Source organism: Periophthalmus magnuspinnatus, chromosome 4 (assembly GCF_009829125.3).
Source record: "Periophthalmus magnuspinnatus isolate fPerMag1 chromosome 4, fPerMag1.2.pri, whole genome shotgun sequence".
NCBI classification, from domain to species: Eukaryota; Metazoa; Chordata; class Actinopteri; order Gobiiformes; family Gobiidae; genus Periophthalmus; species Periophthalmus magnuspinnatus.
The window spans coordinates 30,104,034-30,121,951 of record NC_047129.1 but is presented as its reverse complement, the minus strand read 5'-3'; the positions used below and the strand labels follow the sequence as shown (position 1 = coordinate 30,121,951).

Sequence of the window (17,918 nt, the reverse complement as noted above, 5' to 3'; positions counted from 1 at the left end):
AAAGCTAAAATAATAACAGTATATAAATAAACGCCTTTGCTTTGATATTTAAATTTATTATGTTTTTTTTTTTTTTTACTCTGTGCAGCGTTTTCAAAGAAGCTATTTGTGAAAACTTAGACTGAATGATATTTTCTGAAACATCACGGCCCTCTCAGAATAATCTGTACTTTATTCTAAATATGCAGTTTGTCCTATTGGATTCTACGGAGGAGGAAGAAGAAGACGAAGAAGAAGAAGAGGAAGGAGAAGACAAAGACGACGAAGAAGAAGACGAAGAAGAAGACGAAGAAGAAGAAGACGAAGAAGAAGACGAAGAAGAAGACGAAGAAGAAGAAGACGACGACGAAGAAGAAGAGGAAGAAGAAGAAGACGAAGAAGAAGAAGACGGAGAAGACGAAGAAGAAGACGAAGACGAAGATGAAGACGAAGATGAAGACGAAGAAGAAGAAGACGACGACGAAGAAGAAGACGAAGAAGAAGACGAAAAAGAAGACGACGAAGATGAAGACGACGAAGAAGAAGACGAAGAAGACGACGAAGAAGAAGATGAAGACCAACGAAGAAGAAGACGAAGAAGACGACGAAGAAGAAGATGAAGACGACGAAGAAGAAGACGAAGAAGACGAAGAAGAAGAAGACGAAGATGAAGAAGATGACGACGGAGAAGACGATGAAGAAGAAGATGAAGAAGATGAAGAAGACGGAGAAGACGACGAAGAAGAAGATGAAGACGAAGAAGACGAAGAAGACGGAGAAGACGACGAAGAAGAAGATGAAGACGAAGAAGAAGACGAAGAAGACGGAGAAGACGACGAAGAAGAAGATGAAGACGACGAAGAAGACGAAGAAGAAGAAGACGAAGAAGACGAAGAAGAAGAAGACGAAGAAGAAGACGACGAAGATGAAGAAGATGACGAAGAAGATGACGAAGAAGAAGACGAAGAAGAAGATGAAGAAGACGAAGAAGAAGAAGACGAAGAAGACGAAGAAGAAGACGACGAAGATGAAGAAGATGACGAAGAAGATGACGAAGAAGAAGACGAAGAAGAAGATGAAGAAGACGAAGAAGAAGAAGACGAAGAAGACGAAGAAGAAGAAGACGAAGAAGAAGAAATCCCGCTCTTGACATGGACATCTTTGGCAGGGTGATCACATCGACTGATCCACAGGTCGGCGGAGCGATTCCAGCTCCCACAGATGAATTCTGCCGTTGTGTTCTTGGGGAAAACACTTAAACCACCTCGCCCCCTAGTGTCGGGATAGAGCGGTGTGTGAATGAGTGAGTGTTTCTTTGATGTAAAGCGCTTTGAGAGTAGAACTATAGAAAAAAAGTGACCATTTACCACATATTCGACCAAAATATGTCTTCCAGCACAAATTTATTATATAAGCAGCTCTCGAGGTCAAAATTAATCCGCTGTGTGCTGCCTGCATCTAATAATAAACCATTGTATCATCCGAGAATCAGGAAGTATGTTTTTTCCTTCATTATTATGTATTTTTTGGCAGGTGCGACTTATACTCTGGAAAATACGGTAACCTTTAAATCGCTTATTTTCAAGACGCCATCTTCCTGATCAATCCCCGTTTGATCAGCCCACCGTGACGTACTCCGTTCTTCGATTTTACGTTCTTAATCGATGACACAACTAAGATTCAGCAGCGTTTCGTAATTATTTTGGTACAAATGAAAAAAAATCTGCAATCTGCTAGCGTAATGTGCAGATATCCACAGGACCAACCCACAGCGATACAGCTCTTTGTTGTGATGACGTTTTTACGGACTTCTTTCTTTTATTTAGTCGTTTTAGATCAATATTTCGATTTAAGATGAGCAAATCATAACATAACGATCCACGGATGTCGTAGATTTGAACTATAGAGCAGACACAAGCACAATACGTGTGCTTTAAGGCTAATCCAGTTCAGAAATCCTGCGTTTTGGGCGTGACTTTGCTTCTCCTCCACACTGGACACGAGCCCATTCCGCTACCCTCGCCCTGACGTCATTAAAATATGCACCATCGGCTTGAACTTCATTGAATTAAAAGTGTAAATGCGCACGAGGCGAGACGCGATAGCGCGGTGTAATCAGGAGAAGATGGTTTCCTCTGTATTTCTGTCACGAGCTGAACTTTTTCAATTATTAAACATATTTGATAATGGAGCCCAGATAAGGTCTTGTTTTTTCATACATCAGTCTCATTACAGAATCATAATGAGCTAATTAGAGAGTTTCAAGCAGCCAGCAGGTTTAATGTCAGGTTAGCCTCATGTTTAATGCATCAGGAGGGGAGAATGTTTTAAAAAAAAACAACACGCACCATTGTGTTTTAGTTTAAATGATTTATTACTAACTTTCGGCATGTTTTTCGCTCTCACTGAACTGCTGGACCCCAAGGCCACGCGAGAGACATAGTCCCCCCAGCGTGTCCTGCCTGGAACATCTCCCTAGGGAGGCGTCAAGGAGGCATCCAGAACAGATGCACGAGCCACCTCAGCTGGCTCCTTTCCACGAGGATTTACAGGTTTGTGGAACAGATCCCAAACATACACTGCCTGGTCAAAACAAAAGTCGCCACCAAAAAAAAAAAAAAAAGGTCAGACACTAACATCTCATTGGACCTCCTTTAGCTTTGATTATTGTTTCGATTTCGCTTCTTCAACGTCACAGATTTATTTCCATCCAGTGTTGCATTAATTTTCCTCCCTGATCTCACATTGATGATGGTCGAGTCTGACGCTGCTCAAAGCTTCTCCAGCTCATCCCAAAGATTCTCAATGGGGTTAAGGTCTGGACTCTGTGGTGGACGATCCATGTGTGAAAATGATGTCTCTGTCTCTCTTTCTTCTTCTCCTTCTCTCTGCTTCTATTTCTCTCTCTCTCTCTCTCTCTGTATCTCTCTCGCTCTCTTTCTGTTTCTCCCTCTCTCTTTCTCACTCTACCTCCTCTCTCCATCTCTGCTTCCATTTCTCTCTTTCTCTCTCTGTGCATCTCTCTTCCTGCCTGTTTCTCCATCTTTATCTGGTTTCTCTCTCTCTTTCTGTGCATCTCTCTGTGCATCTCTCTTCCTGCCTGTTCCTCCATCTTTATCTGGTCTCTCTCTCTCTCTCTCTCTCTCTCTCTCTCTGTGCATCTCTCTTCCTGCCTGTTCCTCCATCTTTATCTGGTTTCTCTCTCTCTTTCTCTCTCTGTGCATCTCTCTTCCTGCCTGTTTCTCCTTCTTTCTCTGCTTTCTTTCTCTGTCTCTCTCTCCCTGCCTCTCTTTCTCTCTCCCTCTCTCTCTGCTTCTCTTTCTCTTTCCCTCTCAGCCTCCCTCTCTCTTTGTCTCTCTCTGTGTCTTATTCTCCTGATTCACTCTTTCACACTTTGATCCCGATGAATCGTGGCATTTTCATCTTGGAATCTGGCCGTGTCATCAGGGAAGAACAAATCCATTGATGGAATAACCTGGTCATTCAGTTTATTCAGGTGTCAGCTGACCTCATTCTGCTGAACCTCGACTGCACCAACTGCAGCAACTCCAACATATTTGCTTAGTTAAATCCAGGTGACGACTTGTTTTTTTTTTCTTTTTGGCGAAGCAGTGTATAATAATAAACATTTGTGGCTCATAATAATCATATTTCATCATATTTCTGTCAGTCTCCCATAGAGTTACATACAGGCCCCAGTGCTCCATCTGAAGATACTGGAGACAGGATGTGAATTTTACCAGAAACACAGACAGTATTTCAGGTAATTAAGCTGGTGCCAGTCCATGGATACATAGAGAAACTAATATTTTAAGATCAATTCTGAAAACAAGGGCGAAAAAGCCAATACAGGCGGGATGAGGTCTTATCGACTTGCTTCAGAAAACAGGTGTGCAGCTGCATTTTGGACCATTTGTAAAGAGGTGAACTGAGGACTGTTTACACCAAAATACAGTATTTGAAACAGCGGTGAAGAGTGCACGCACAATCTTTTGAAAGTGGTTTGTGGCCAAGTAACATTTCACTTTACCAAGGAGCTGGCTTTAAACACTGGATTGATCTGCTTTTCAAGTCTAAAAGTTTTAAAGAACTGTCAATACAAACGCCAAGAGTTTTAGCAGAAGAACAGGAATTGGACGTAAGTCGGCCAAGTGCACTATTTAAAGATCAGGCTCACCAAATATCACCATCTCCGTTTTGCTCTTGTTTAAATTGGAAAGTTTCTCGATATCCACTCTTTGATTTCCTGCAGACATTTCAATAGAATACGAGATGAGTTTTTGTGTTCATAAGGTACATCTGCACATCATCAGAAAAACAGTGAAATCAAATCTCAATCTTTACTTTTAAAAGACTGAACCCAGTGGCAGTTTGTACGAAAAGAAAAAAGTTTTTAAGAAAAAAGAATTGGCCCTAAGATTGACCCTTGCAGCTCCCCACAGGTTAACGGAGATAGGTCTGTCATGATTAACGCTACGTCGCCTTCAGTTTACTGTATCAGAGGTGGAACAGTCATTTTTGTGGGAATCGGTTTGTCGTGAGTCATTTTTCTTTGTACCAGTAGAAAAATGTTGACTGTTTTCTTTACTACAATGAAATTAGAGGCTTTGAGAGCTAAATTATAAACTTCTAACTGCTTTAAGTGTGGTATAATTCATAGTAAAAGAAAGTTTCAATTCTGTCAACTGGACTTTTTTTTTTTTTTTTTTTTTTTACTAACTACTTTAAGGGATGTAAATGTTGTTATTTATTTATTGCAGCAAAAAGATATTATAGTAAAACAAAAACTCTATTCGGGGTCTTGTTCACGAGGGGACGAGGGAAGGATGGAGCGTGAGGTTGACCGGCGGATCTTTGTATCGGTCTGTTGTGGTGGAGGAACGCCTTGGGGTCCCACCAGAGGAGCTGGAGGACATGTCTGGGGTGTGGGGAGTCTGGGAGGCCCTGCTTAAACTGCTGCCCTCCCCCGCGACCCGGCCCCAGAGTGAAAGAAAATTGATGAATGGAAAAATGTTATTCTGTAAACCGGACATAAAGTTTGAGAGACGTTCCGCAGTTTTCTTCGCCTTTTCTTCAGTTCTGGTCCAATCACTGCTGGACACTGCCTTATATCTGTCTAAAGGGAGGAGCTAACGACACTGAAACTGAAACATACTTTAACATACTTTTCTTTTTTTAATTTCCCCACTGTGAGACTAATAAAGGCATATCTTATATCTTAACAATCTTGTACATTTAGAAAACTCTTTAGGCGATTTTTCTGCTTTATGATTTGGTTTCAATGTTATCGTTTATCGCCTATATTCACTTCAGCAACATATCGCACTTGAAAATGTGTCATCGCGACAGGAGTACCTCACTGACTGTGCCTAAGCTTCACACCCACTTGGGAAAAAGGTCGTTTCTTTCGCCGTTTCCGCTGCACAGAACAAGCTTCAAAATGAATGGCAGCTAAAGGAGCTTATTTCATGAAAGACTCAACTGTTTGTTGTTGTTTTTTTAATTTATTTCTGGTAATCATGACCTAATATTGTGTTTGTGAAAATGGGATTGACTCTTTTGTATTTGTGCTGCTGCCACTTGGCCAGGATTTTTAATTTCAATGAGTTTTTTTTTCATTTTTTATCCCGGTTAAATAAAGGATTGAATGAATGCAAAAAGCGCAGGCAAAGCTGAGCTGGCACTGTCCCATTATTAAAAGAAGCTCAGAGCAGTTTCTGTGCTGACGACCTGAAACCAGATTTAACTCGGGTTCAGAACGATGGAAAAATAGCAATTAACTACATTTTTTTTTCCTTAAGAACGACGAAAAGTCTTCAAAATGTCACCTATGAATCCCATGAACTTTCCTTTACGTAACAAAAGACCTCACTGTCTGCTCTGAGGTGATTTTATTTTTCAAGGAAACTTAGAAAACGACGCAGTAATTTATAAAACTAGAGTAAAAATAAGTGAAGGAACAAAGAGGTGTGTTTGGCTAAAGATGAAAGCTACAATTTCCACAGGATTTTCCACTTCAGAGAAACCGTCCCGTCGGTGCAGAGAGGGGGCGCTCACTGGGACGAATCAGGAGATAAAAGCGATTTATGGAGCTTTCGGTCTCCGTGGAGTGTTATTGCTTCGCCTGGAATGTTCCACAGCACGGCATTACACGTATTTTTCTCCAAGGAGACAAGCGGGCGACGCCACTGAGCCAGTTTACGGGTCAGATATGTGGAGAGGCGAGTCCGTTTACAGAGAAAATGCAGGTTTTACAATGGATTTTTGAGCAACAAAACACTTGGAAGATGTGTTTAATGCCAGACTGTGGAATATTCCTGGCAAAGCAATAACATCTCCATGGAGACAAGGAGCTGGCAGAAAAGTTACAAAGAGCAACGTCAAAAAATATATATGTAAATCCAACCAGGAGAGACTTGATCAGACGTAGTGGGGTGAGGTGCAATGGGCAGATTTCGTAAATGCGATTGTCTTTCGATATATCGCGGTTCACCTTTCACCGTCTCGTGGATTTTTTTATGTCGTGTGTCCTGATTGGCTGTTGGACTGTAGACCGTTGTCCATCAGTCTCCTCCGTGCCGTGTCTCCTGTCCAGTACAGAATGTGTTCAGACAAATTTACATAAACGTTGTATCGCAGTGTGACTCTGAAGTGCTGTACGTTTGCAATTTGTTTTCTCCCCGACAAAACCCACAATGTCGATGAAACGTTCTGCACCGACAAAGACGCCGACGAAGGTTTGAACTTTGAGAGAGTTTAAACAAGAGAGAAATGTGAGAAAATGTTAACGCCTGTGTGAGAAAAGTGTATAAAGTGTGTGGTGAGGGGTTTTACAGCAAAAAACATAGAGAATAACTGTAAAATATTAAGCTGATACTTCGCAGATTTCGACTATTGCGGGTTATTTTTAGAACGTGACCCGCGCGATAAACGAGGGACCACTGTATTTAAAATTTTGTTGTTGATGTTTGTCTTTCAAATACTGTTAACACACACCAAAAATCAGAGCTAATTATTGTTTTTTCTTTAAAATTATTATATTATATTATTATTATTATTATTATTATTATTATATTCTTCTGAAACTGGCATCGTTTTTCCATCTTTAAGTCACTCAAAATCACTTTAAATCAAGGAAAAACACACACATTCATACACCGGCGTACACAGACACTGGGGGGGGCGAGGTGGTTAAGTGTCTTGCCCAAGGACACAACAACAGCGTTCATGTGTGGGAGCTGGAATCGCACCGCCAACCTGTGCGTCAATAGATCTGACGTTTATGTCGACAGCGGGATTCGAACCTCCAACCTTCAGATCCGTGGATAAACGCTCTACCGACCGAGCTACTTTCAGAAATCAACCCAAAACTAAATTAAAAAAAACTATAACCATATAATTTAAATCCATCAAACGTCACGAAAACTACAAAAGTGAAACTGTAGCGGATAAGGTCAGATTGAGAGTCAAAGTCAGGGCTGGTCGATGACACGTTTTAAAGGTTAAGTCTGTCCCTTCTTTTGTGTCAGCCAAAGCAGAGGTGATATTTAAAAAAAACAAAAAACGAAAAAAAAAGACACTTTTTAACGCCAAAGTTGTCAGTTAGATTTTAATGAACGTCCCTGAACTTATCGCATCTGGACAAAGCAACATTCTGTACCATTAAGTCCTTATTCATGGTGTTTGCTTTACGCTACGTGCGCCATTTTGAGGACTTTTCACTGTTTGGAAGAAATCGTTTGTTTGGAATTATTATCCGCTATGGCGACAGTCCCATTTTCTTTTAACTTCCGTCAGACGATTAGCACGTAGTTTTTATTTATCGTTGCTAAATTATAGATCAGCGCCGTATTTTCCAAACTATAAGTCGGGCCCGGGGGTGCGACTTATACTCAGAAGCGACTTATATGTGAAATATATGTTGTTTTTTTCATTATTATGCATTTTTTGGTGCGACTTATACTCCGAAAAATACGGTACTTCCTGACCAGAGAGGCAGACAGGGGGCAGTGTTTGCAGCAGGTTTCCAGAGCTCTGATTGGTCGGTAATTAAAAATAAACACACATATACATTCAGTGGTTATTATTTAACTAATTTAGAAGTTGCCGTCGTCGTTGGGTTGTATTATTTTGGCTAGCAGTTATAGCGGCGAATTTGGAGGCAAGCTGCATATCCACGAGTATCATAGCAACCAAAGAGCCAATCAGGAGCGACCTTAGGGGAAGACTGTGCCTGATTTGTCTGTTATTAGCGTTCATATCTTGACTCTTGGACACAACAGCGAAATAAAAACACCAGGATCATGTAGAGCGGGTTAATACGAACATTTTAACCCTATAGCGTCGGATTGTTTCGTCGCCGTTAGACTCGCGGTTTAGGACTTTCCGTTACCGTAACTCCGAAACCGATTGTGCTTTATGTAAATTCAAACGGCGTCTCGAAGCAGAGGCACGGGGCTCTTTAAATATGTTACTGTCATTACGTTAATGCGCTTACGTCGTCCCTCGAAGACGACCAATCAGAGCGCAGTCACTTATTCGATGCGTCAAAGGAAAAATAAGGATGGATAAAGGTGTAAAATAGAGGAAGTTGTGTGAAAAAAGGCAAAAGTACATGCTGATACTTCCTTTAACGTGACTTTTATGGCTAAAAAAAAGAAGAAAAAAAAAAGTCTAGACGAGATATAATCGTCTATAATGTGCTCAGTCCTTAAAGAGTAATGTAAAGTGAATTGTGAAGCGCGTCCATGCTCACTTCCTGTTTGGAACATGGCGGCTAGCGGGTTAGCTGTATCCATTTATACAAACGGTCTAAGTACAGGCTACAAAACACTACTACAAAACTGTTTTAAAGCCTCCCAGAGAGTCGGAGCAGTGTTGACTTGCTGGTTACATAAATATTGGACATTTTACACAAGTCAATCTACTTTATATTACATTTAAGTGGCAAAACCTTTCTCAGATTCTCCAGTAGTAGCATTAGCAGTAGTAGTAGTAGTAGTAGTAGTCCAGTAGTAGCTGTATATATCAATACAGAAACTCTTAAGGTCAAAATGAGACCGCTGTGTCCTGTCTGCACCTAATTATAAAGTGTTTCTATCGGCCACAAACTGAGAAATAAGGCTGTTGCGCCGTTAGCATGCTATTTGTCGTTAGCATTATAAAGATGGCGCAGCTCTAGCATCTGTAAGTCGTGAAAAGCACTTTTAAACTTAAATAATATATCATTAGGAAGTGAGGAACAACTTTGAACCACCGCAAACTGTTTCAAACGAACTACTTCTGTTTATCACGTTTTAAAGACGGTAAAATTCAGCCCACAGCGACTTTTAAGACTCGAAATTTTGGAGAAAAATATTTAAAATGGGCAAAAAGAAGCACCTTCTCAACTTTTTTCTATTATTCATGCAAAATTCTGATTGGGAGAATGTGGAGAGCCAAAGCAGGGTCCAGGCTGGTTTAGAATTTCACTGCAGCCAACAGAGTTTTAGTGAAATGAGAATCTGAATAGCTCCAGTCTTTGATTACAGCGGCTCGGGGTGATTGGAATACTGACTGACCACTGCAGACCGACTCAATGTTCAAGGGAAAAAGTTGGGTTCACGTTATAGAAAAGATGACGATATAGTTTCAGATAAAGTTGTAGGGACGTGTGTAACTCTATGGGGGATTACGTCCAAAGTTTCGACCCATAAATGTTGAATTTCATGTTTAAATGTTTGGGATTGGCTCCGTAAAACTTGGGATTTTCGTTTTACGGCTTCAAGTCCTTTCACTTTTTTACAATTATTATTAGTTTTGCAGCTGTAAAACCCCTCACCACACACTTTATACACTTTTCTCACACAGGCGTTAACATTTTCTCACATTTCTGGTTTAGTCCTTGTTTAGTCCTTGTTTAGTCCTGGTTTAGTCCTGGTTTAGTCCTGGTTTAGTCCTGGTTTAGACCTGGTTTAGCTCTGGTTTAGCCCTGGTTTAGTCCTGGTTTAGTCCTGGTTTAGCCCTGGTTTAGCCCTGGTTTAGTCCTGGTTTAGTCCTGGTTTAGCCCTGGTTTAGTCCTGGTTTAGTCCTGGTTTAGTCCTGGTTTAGACCTGGTTTAGTCCTGGTTTAGTCCTGGTTTAGACCTGGTTTAGACCTAGTTTAGACCTGGTTTAGACCTCGTTTAGTCCTGGTTTAGACCTTGTTTAGACCTCGTTTAGTCCTGGTTTAGCTCTGGTTTAGTCCTGGTTTAGCTCTGGTTTAGTCCTGGTTTAGCTCTGGTTTAGTCCTGGTTTAGACCTGGTTTAGCTCTGGTTTAGTCCTGGTTTAGACCTGGTTTAGTTCTAGTTTAGACCTAGTTTAGTCCTGGTTTAGTCCTGGTTTAGTCCTAGTTTAGACCTGGTTTAGTCCTTGTTTAGTCCTGGTTTAGACCTGGTTTAGTTCTAGTTTAGACCTAGTTTAGTCCTGGTTTAGTCCTGGTTTAGTCCTGGTTTAGACCTGGTTTAGTCCTGGTAAAACCACACACTTTATACACTTTTCTCACACAGGCGTTAACATTTTCACACATTTCTCTCTCGTTTAAACTCTCTCAAAGTTCAAACCTTCGTCGGCGTCTTTGTCGGTGCAGAACGTTTCATCGACATTGTGGGTTTTGTCGGGGAGAAAACAAATCGCAAACGTACAGCACTTCAGAGTCACACTGCGATCCAACGTTTATGTAAATTTGTCTGAACACATTCTGTACTGGACAGGAGACACGGCACGGAGGAGACTGATGGACAATGGTCTACAGTCCAACAGCCAATCAGGACGCAGAACACAATTATGCTGTAAAAAAAAAAATCGCACTAAAAAATCAGTGAAACAGCGAGACCGCGAAAGGTGAACCGCGATATAGCGAGGGACGACTGTACAACTCCAAGGAAAAGCAAAACTGAATACTTTAGTGATAATCTGCTCCTGTTTTTAATGTTTTATAAGGACTTCTATTTATTTGCTTGTTCTCACCGGGTTTTCCTGTATAAATAAAGATAAAGATAAACAGAGAAAGTCTTGGTTCAGTCCAGGTTTTGTCCGAGTTTAGTCAAGTTCACGTCAATGTTTAAGCCTCACAGTGTCAACATAAGGTTTAAAAGTAACACAAATAAACCAAAAATCCTGCTTTCCATCGTGGTATCTGGTATATACCCAATTAGTTTCGAAATAAAGTTTGAAACGTTAGTATGAGACCTTATTCTGAAGCGATTATGAGAAAAAATATTCACTTTTCTTTATTTATGCTGCCGGAAAACACGTAAACGCAGTAATTACAGAGAAATAACTAGAAACCAGGTCGATAACGCTGCAATCTGACAGTTAAACGTCAAATCTACCACATCAAACTATCACCTTACGACAAACGCACACTCTCTACCTGCTCTTCCTCTGACACACACACACATGGACGCACACATCACACATCACGTGACATTTGTGTAATTAGACCATTTGCATTTTGGGGGTTTGATTCTGTCAGCAGGTCTCCATAAATCTGCATTTTGATACTGCGTTTTGTGTATTTTCCACAGCGTGAATATGCATTGATTTTTAATTGGGAGACCACAGTGGGCCAAGAGCCAACTGAAAAATATATCTGTGCTCGGTTCTGTTCTCTCGTTTAAAGGAATACTACGTAACTTTTCTGAATCTGAGATGTTCTGAGATGTTATTGTGCTGTCTGGATTGTATTAATTTGTTGTATTATTTAGCTTTTTTTTTTTAATTAATTACATGGTTTTCTCACTTTATTTAGTGTAAGACGTGTATTTTTACTCTGAGTGAGGTCGGCTCTCCGCAGATCTGACTCGTAACATGGTGTCACCGGGTCGTCTCCATGGAGATACATAAATTTAACGCCATCAAAGTGCATGTGTGTATTTCTGTGTGTTTTTTGTGATGTTAAATGTGCAGGTTTTAAATAAATATTGCAACTAACGAATAATTCTATGCAAATCTGTCACCATGGAAACAAGCATTCGACTAAAACTCCAGCAGAAAAGTTACATAGTGAACTTTTTACGACAGATTATTGTGCTGTTTGGACCGTGTTCAATCAATATATTTACCATTTATTTAATTAATCACACGTTTCTATTGCTCTATTTAGTGTAAGACGTGTATTTTTACTCTGAGTGTGGTCGGCTCTCTGCAGATCTGACTCGTAACATGGTATCACCGGGTCGTCTCCATGGAGATACGCAAGTTTGACGCCATCAAACCGTGCATGTGTGTATTTCTGTGTGTTTTTTGTGATGTTAAATGTGCAGGTTTCAAATAAATATTGCAACTAACGAATAATTCTATGCAAATCTGTCACCATGGAAACAAGAAGTCAATTGAAACTCCAGCAGAAAAGTTACACAGTGAACTTTTAACGACAGAATATTGTGCTGTCTGGACCATTTTCAATCGATATATTTACCATTTATTTAATTAATTACACGTTTTTATTGCTCTATTTAGAGTAAGATGTGTATTTTTACTCTGAGTGAGGTCGGATCTCCGCAGATCTGACTCGTAACATGGTGTCACCGGGTCGTCTCCATGGAGATACATAAGTTTAACGCCATCAAACCGTGCATGTGTGTATTTCTGTGTGTTTTGTGATGTTTTTCCCTGAGTTAAACGCGCAGGATTGAAACTGTTCGTCACCATTATTGTTCGTCACCATGGAAACAAGCATCCGACTTAAACTCCAGCAGAAAAGTTACACAGTGAACTTTTAACGACGACGAGAACATGTTTTTTTTCTTGAATATAAACCCGGTAGTAATTCAAAGCAGACTGAAGTATCGATCTGACTGACGACACACTTTTTGTTTTGTGGTTCTTCCATTATCCAATCAGAAAACAGAACGAGCTTCAATGAGTTTGTAATAAAACCGCGGCAACGACCAGATCTGCGGACGGGCGGAAAAGGTGACAGTCTAAGGCCCCGCTGAGGCTCGTAATCAGACGCTCTGCTCAAAATCCTGCCTCTGTTTGTCCTGCAGATACATTTGTGCCTCGAAAGTGTGAATTTTATGAAAAAAACACAAGTCGATATTAAAACAGTGTCGATGAAAAAGGGGAAATAATGAAATAAATCCATGTATTTCCTGAATTCTAGAGGATTTTAGAGATAAATCGACTAATACTAGAGGCAAATATGGTTATGTTTATGCTGCTAAGTGAATAAAAAATAAATTTAAAAAAGATATAGAGAAAAAATAAAGATTCACGCCTTGTTTTATCAGAGCAGGTTATAAATAAAGAGAAAACAGAACATTTACAGTTACACATTATTACTACTCGACTGTAATGTTTGAACTGTTTGGATTATTTAAAGTGAAAAAAGACGCTGGTCAAAGACTAAACTTTTACTCTTGTATCAATATTTATTTACTAATTTATTAATATTTACTTTTTACTTTTTACTTATAAGTTTAATCACAGCAGAGTGAGACGGTGAAAACACAAACATTAAATCTGAACTTATGTTTTTAAGAGCTCAGAGATGGAAGATACACAACAAAAGACACATCACTGTTTATACACACACATACACACCCCTACACACATATACACACACATACACACACACATACACACACACATATACACATATACACACGTACACACATATATACACATACACACATACACAGACATATACACCCCTACACACACACGCACATACACACACATATATATACACATATACACACACACACATATACACTTATACAAATATACACACATATACACACCCCCACACACTCCTCACACACACACACTCCTCACGCACACACACACACCCCTCACACACACACACACCCACCCCCACTCGTCACACACACCCCCACTCGTCACACACACACCCACATACACACTCGTCCCAGACACACTCCTCACACACACACACACCCACACCCTCGTCCCACACACACTCCTCACACACACATTCACACTCTCGTCACACACACACTCCTCACACCGTGTGTCAAATCTCTCGTCTTATTGTTCGTAGTTTTAATCATAAATCCTCGTCAAACTCCACAGTGGTCGTTCTGACACTTGGCTCCAGCGCTGGGCCAAACGGAGGCTGCAGCCCCTTCACTTCATATGAGCTGAAGTACTTTCAAATCTGAACGTCAGACACACAGAGAGGACACACTGAGAGCTGACCCTTTCGCCTGAGCGGCTCGGCGTCTCCTCTCAGGGGCGGGTCAGCGCTGGTCATGGCGAGCTCAGCCTGCAGCTCACTGGCTCCTGCAGAGGATCATTTAGCTCAAATACATGGGAAAAACATCAGGTACAACGCCAGGGGACCCGTCTCCAGATCTGCACCGAGGTTTGGTCAATACTACCTCAGCTGGAGGATTTAATACGGTGCATGTTTCGGGTTGATGGGGGAAAGAGGAGCGAGAAGAGGAGACGCACCCGGACACAGGGAGAACATGCAAACTCCACACGGAAAGGCTTCATGCGGCTAAAGAAATGATGGAAGTTCCTTGAAAAATAACGATATTTACCTGTATATTTGACAGTATAAAGTGACGTCGCCCACATCGTGCAGCTAATCGACGCTAGCAGTTATAGCGTCAAATTTGGAGCCGAGTTTCGACCACGAGTATCATAGCAACCAAAGAGCCAATCCAGAGCGAGGCTGTCGAAGGTAACGCCACTTCCCGTCCGCACCGCTAGTTTAGCAGACAGCGTGTGCTTAGCAACGCTGTCAATCAAACCTGTTGCTAACCTCGGAGAAGGACGCCGCCTGATTTGTCTGTTATTAATGTTCATATCTTGATTTATTGATTTATTTATGATGATTTTAGATCACCGGGAGTCCTCAACCCTCTGTGCGGAGCATCTACCCACCCACCCCCAGCACGGACGTGAAATGCAGGACAACCAGACAAACGAACTCTTTCTTTCCAACGGCCATCGGACTCTTGAACTGTGAGCAATAGCGCCTCCTCCTGGACATCAACTACAGATATTTACATGATATTTGCACTACTCTTTATTGATTATACATCTTTTATACTCTTTTAATCTTGTTGTTTATCCGTTTTGCATCCGATTTTGCTGATTTTTTTTTACTTTGGCACCCAGTGTGGTTAGCAAAGTAAGAATTTCAACGTTTTTCTTACTCTACATATGAAAATAAAAGCTTTGAATCTTGAATTTACGGACACAATAGCGAAATAAAAACACCAGGGTCACGTAGAGCGGGTTAAAACGAACATTTGACAACCAAAAACGACGAGTCTGACAGCAGCAGTTGCGGAGAAAGGGGGCGACAATTAGCTTAGCAATGCTGTCAATCAAACCGGTTGCTAACGCTAGCGGGAGCAACCTCAGGATAAGAGGATTTAAGGACAAGGATCATGTAGGACGGGTTAAAACGACCAAAATGTCGAGCAGATAAGGAAAGAGGCTCAACGGTTTTTCAACGTAAAGAGCGTCAGTAGAGCCCGTGATCACTTCCTGTTTCGAACGCGGCGGCTAGCGGGTTAGCTCTGTCCGTTTACGTAAACAGTCTATGATTTGAACCTTAGTTTTAAAATTGTGGGATACATTTTTACAGAGAATTTAGCCTTCAAATCATCCAAACGGCTTTATCCAACTTCCCGGAGTTAGAGGTCTGTAAAAATCAATGGATCATTCCACCATGACCCACAATCCTTTTCAACGCAATAAATACCTCGAGTTTAGTGCCGCAGCCTCATTACAATGCGCTAAAATACACCAGCTATTCCTCATGCAAACGCTCGCTCGTATATCTGTTTAATTAGCCAACTTTTACAGTAGTTTCATTAGAGCAACGACCCATTTGCACTCTATATTTCACACGGATAATACTTTACTGCTCACGGATCGGGGCTAAAAATGAAGTCTTCCAGAAACGTCAGGTCATGTACAGGTGTCACCGAGCCAAAAATAAAAGATTTTAATAAGTTTTAAATGAAATGGAAGTAATTTGCTCTGCGTAATAAAGCAGCAGCAGTCAGTCGGAGGCAGTCCCGAATGAGCGGAGCTAATTAAAGTTTTGAAACAATGGGAAGGAGCTGCAGGGACCAGGTCGTACTGTTAATAAGACACAGTGAAATAGTGTATTAAAACGAGCGTGATTCATTAAAGGCGCATTATTAATATTATGATTTGCAGACACTGAGGGGGGAAGCCGAAATTAAAGTCGTTTTCCAGACTGATTTGCGACAATGGGCGGTGATGTCATCGTCTGGAGCTCGTTTTCCTCGTCGATTACGTGATATTCTCTTAAGAAATATCCAGGAAGTGAATTCTCGAGGATTGAACCTGATCGTTTTACGTAATTAGATCCAAGAAGTCGCCCAAACGTCAGACTCTAGGCTCGTTAGCGGGTCGGATGAGGCGACCGCTACATGCTAAACGTCCGATATTACGCAAAATAGACTCGGGTCGCTCTTGCGTGACATGATTTATTAATTTATCTGTGTTATTTGGGCTGATTGAGACCTGATGAGTGTAAAAAAAACAAATAATTATCTTTACATCATGTAGTTTTTGAGGAAAGTGTGTAGAGCTGCTGACAGGAGCAGGAAGAACCTTTACAAAAAATAAATTAAAACAATTATTCTACACATTCTAAACCCTTAAAAATGTTCTAAATTGAATATATTTGCATTGTTGCACTGTGGCCTAGACAACCCAAAATGTGTTGTCCACAGATGAGGACGCCAGGTCTCAGGAGGGAAAATCTCTCATCTATAGATTAACTCCCACTGCTCGGGTCAAATAAAACATTGGTGCAAGATCAATTTCTTCAGATTCTTGAGATTGTGAGACTCTGTCAAATTATGAGACTCTGAGATTGAGACACTGAGATTATGAGACTGAGATTATGAGACTGTGAGATTATGAGACTCTGAGAAATTATGAGACTCTGTGAAATTATGAGACTCTGTGAAATTATGAGACTGAGATTATGAGACTGAAATTATGAGACTCTGTGAAATTATGAGACTCTGTGAAATTATGAGACTGTGAGATTATGAGACTCTCAGATTATGAGACTCTCAGATTATGAGACTCTGAAATTATGAGACTGTGAAATTATGAGACTCTCAGATTATGAGACTGAGATTATTAGACTGAGATTATGAGACTCTGAAATTATGAGACTGAGATTATGAGACTGAGATTATGAGACTGAAATTATGAGACTGTGAAATTATGAGACTCTGTGAAATTATGAGACTCTGTGAAATTATGAGACTGAGATTATGAGACTGAAATTATGAGACTCTGTGAAATTATGAGACTCTGTGAAATTATGAGACTGAGATTATGAGACTCTCAGATTATGAGACTCTGAAATTATGAGACTGTGAAATTATGAGACTCTGTGAAATTATGAGACTCTCAGATTATGAGACTGAGATTATGAGACTCTCTGAGATTATGAGACTGAAAAAAAAAAGGTTTGAGAGAAGAACTGCAGGATTTGTGTGTAAAAAAATAAAAAAAGTTTGTGATGAGGAAACAACATTATAACAGATGAAAAAATATCGTATTATGTGCCCTTTAACTGTATTTTAAATCAAACAGCTCGAGACTCTGCGGTGTTGCCTTGGCGGGGGCATTACTCGTGCATGTACGGGGCAGGTGTGTGTGTGTGTGTGGTGCAGTTCCTCACAGCTGTGGCAGGTGGCGCCGGTGTAGCCGCTGTCGGAGCAGTTGCAGTGGAAGCTGTTCCAGGACTGAGTGCAGACGGAGCCGTGTTCACACAGACTGGGAGAGCACCTGGACACAACGGACACGACGCACACAACACACACAACACACACAACACACACAACACACACAACACACACAACACACACAACACACACACAACACACACAACAGGAGATTTTAGTGACCTGCAGGACAGAGGGGACACATTTAAAGAGCAC

General features: G+C 40.8%; 1 protein-coding gene across 1 annotated transcript in view; it reads right to left on the bottom strand.

Moving 5' to 3' along the window:
- Nucleotides 1-17,918, bottom strand: part of LOC117369907 (contactin-associated protein-like 4) — a 353,019-nt gene that overhangs the window by 100,194 nt on the left and 234,907 nt on the right. Inside the window, exon 11 of the mRNA XM_033965250.1 lies at nucleotides 17,660-17,766. Coding sequence (XP_033821141.1) covers nucleotides 17,660-17,766 — 107 coding nt within the window. The remainder of the gene's footprint in view (nucleotides 1-17,659; nucleotides 17,767-17,918) is intronic.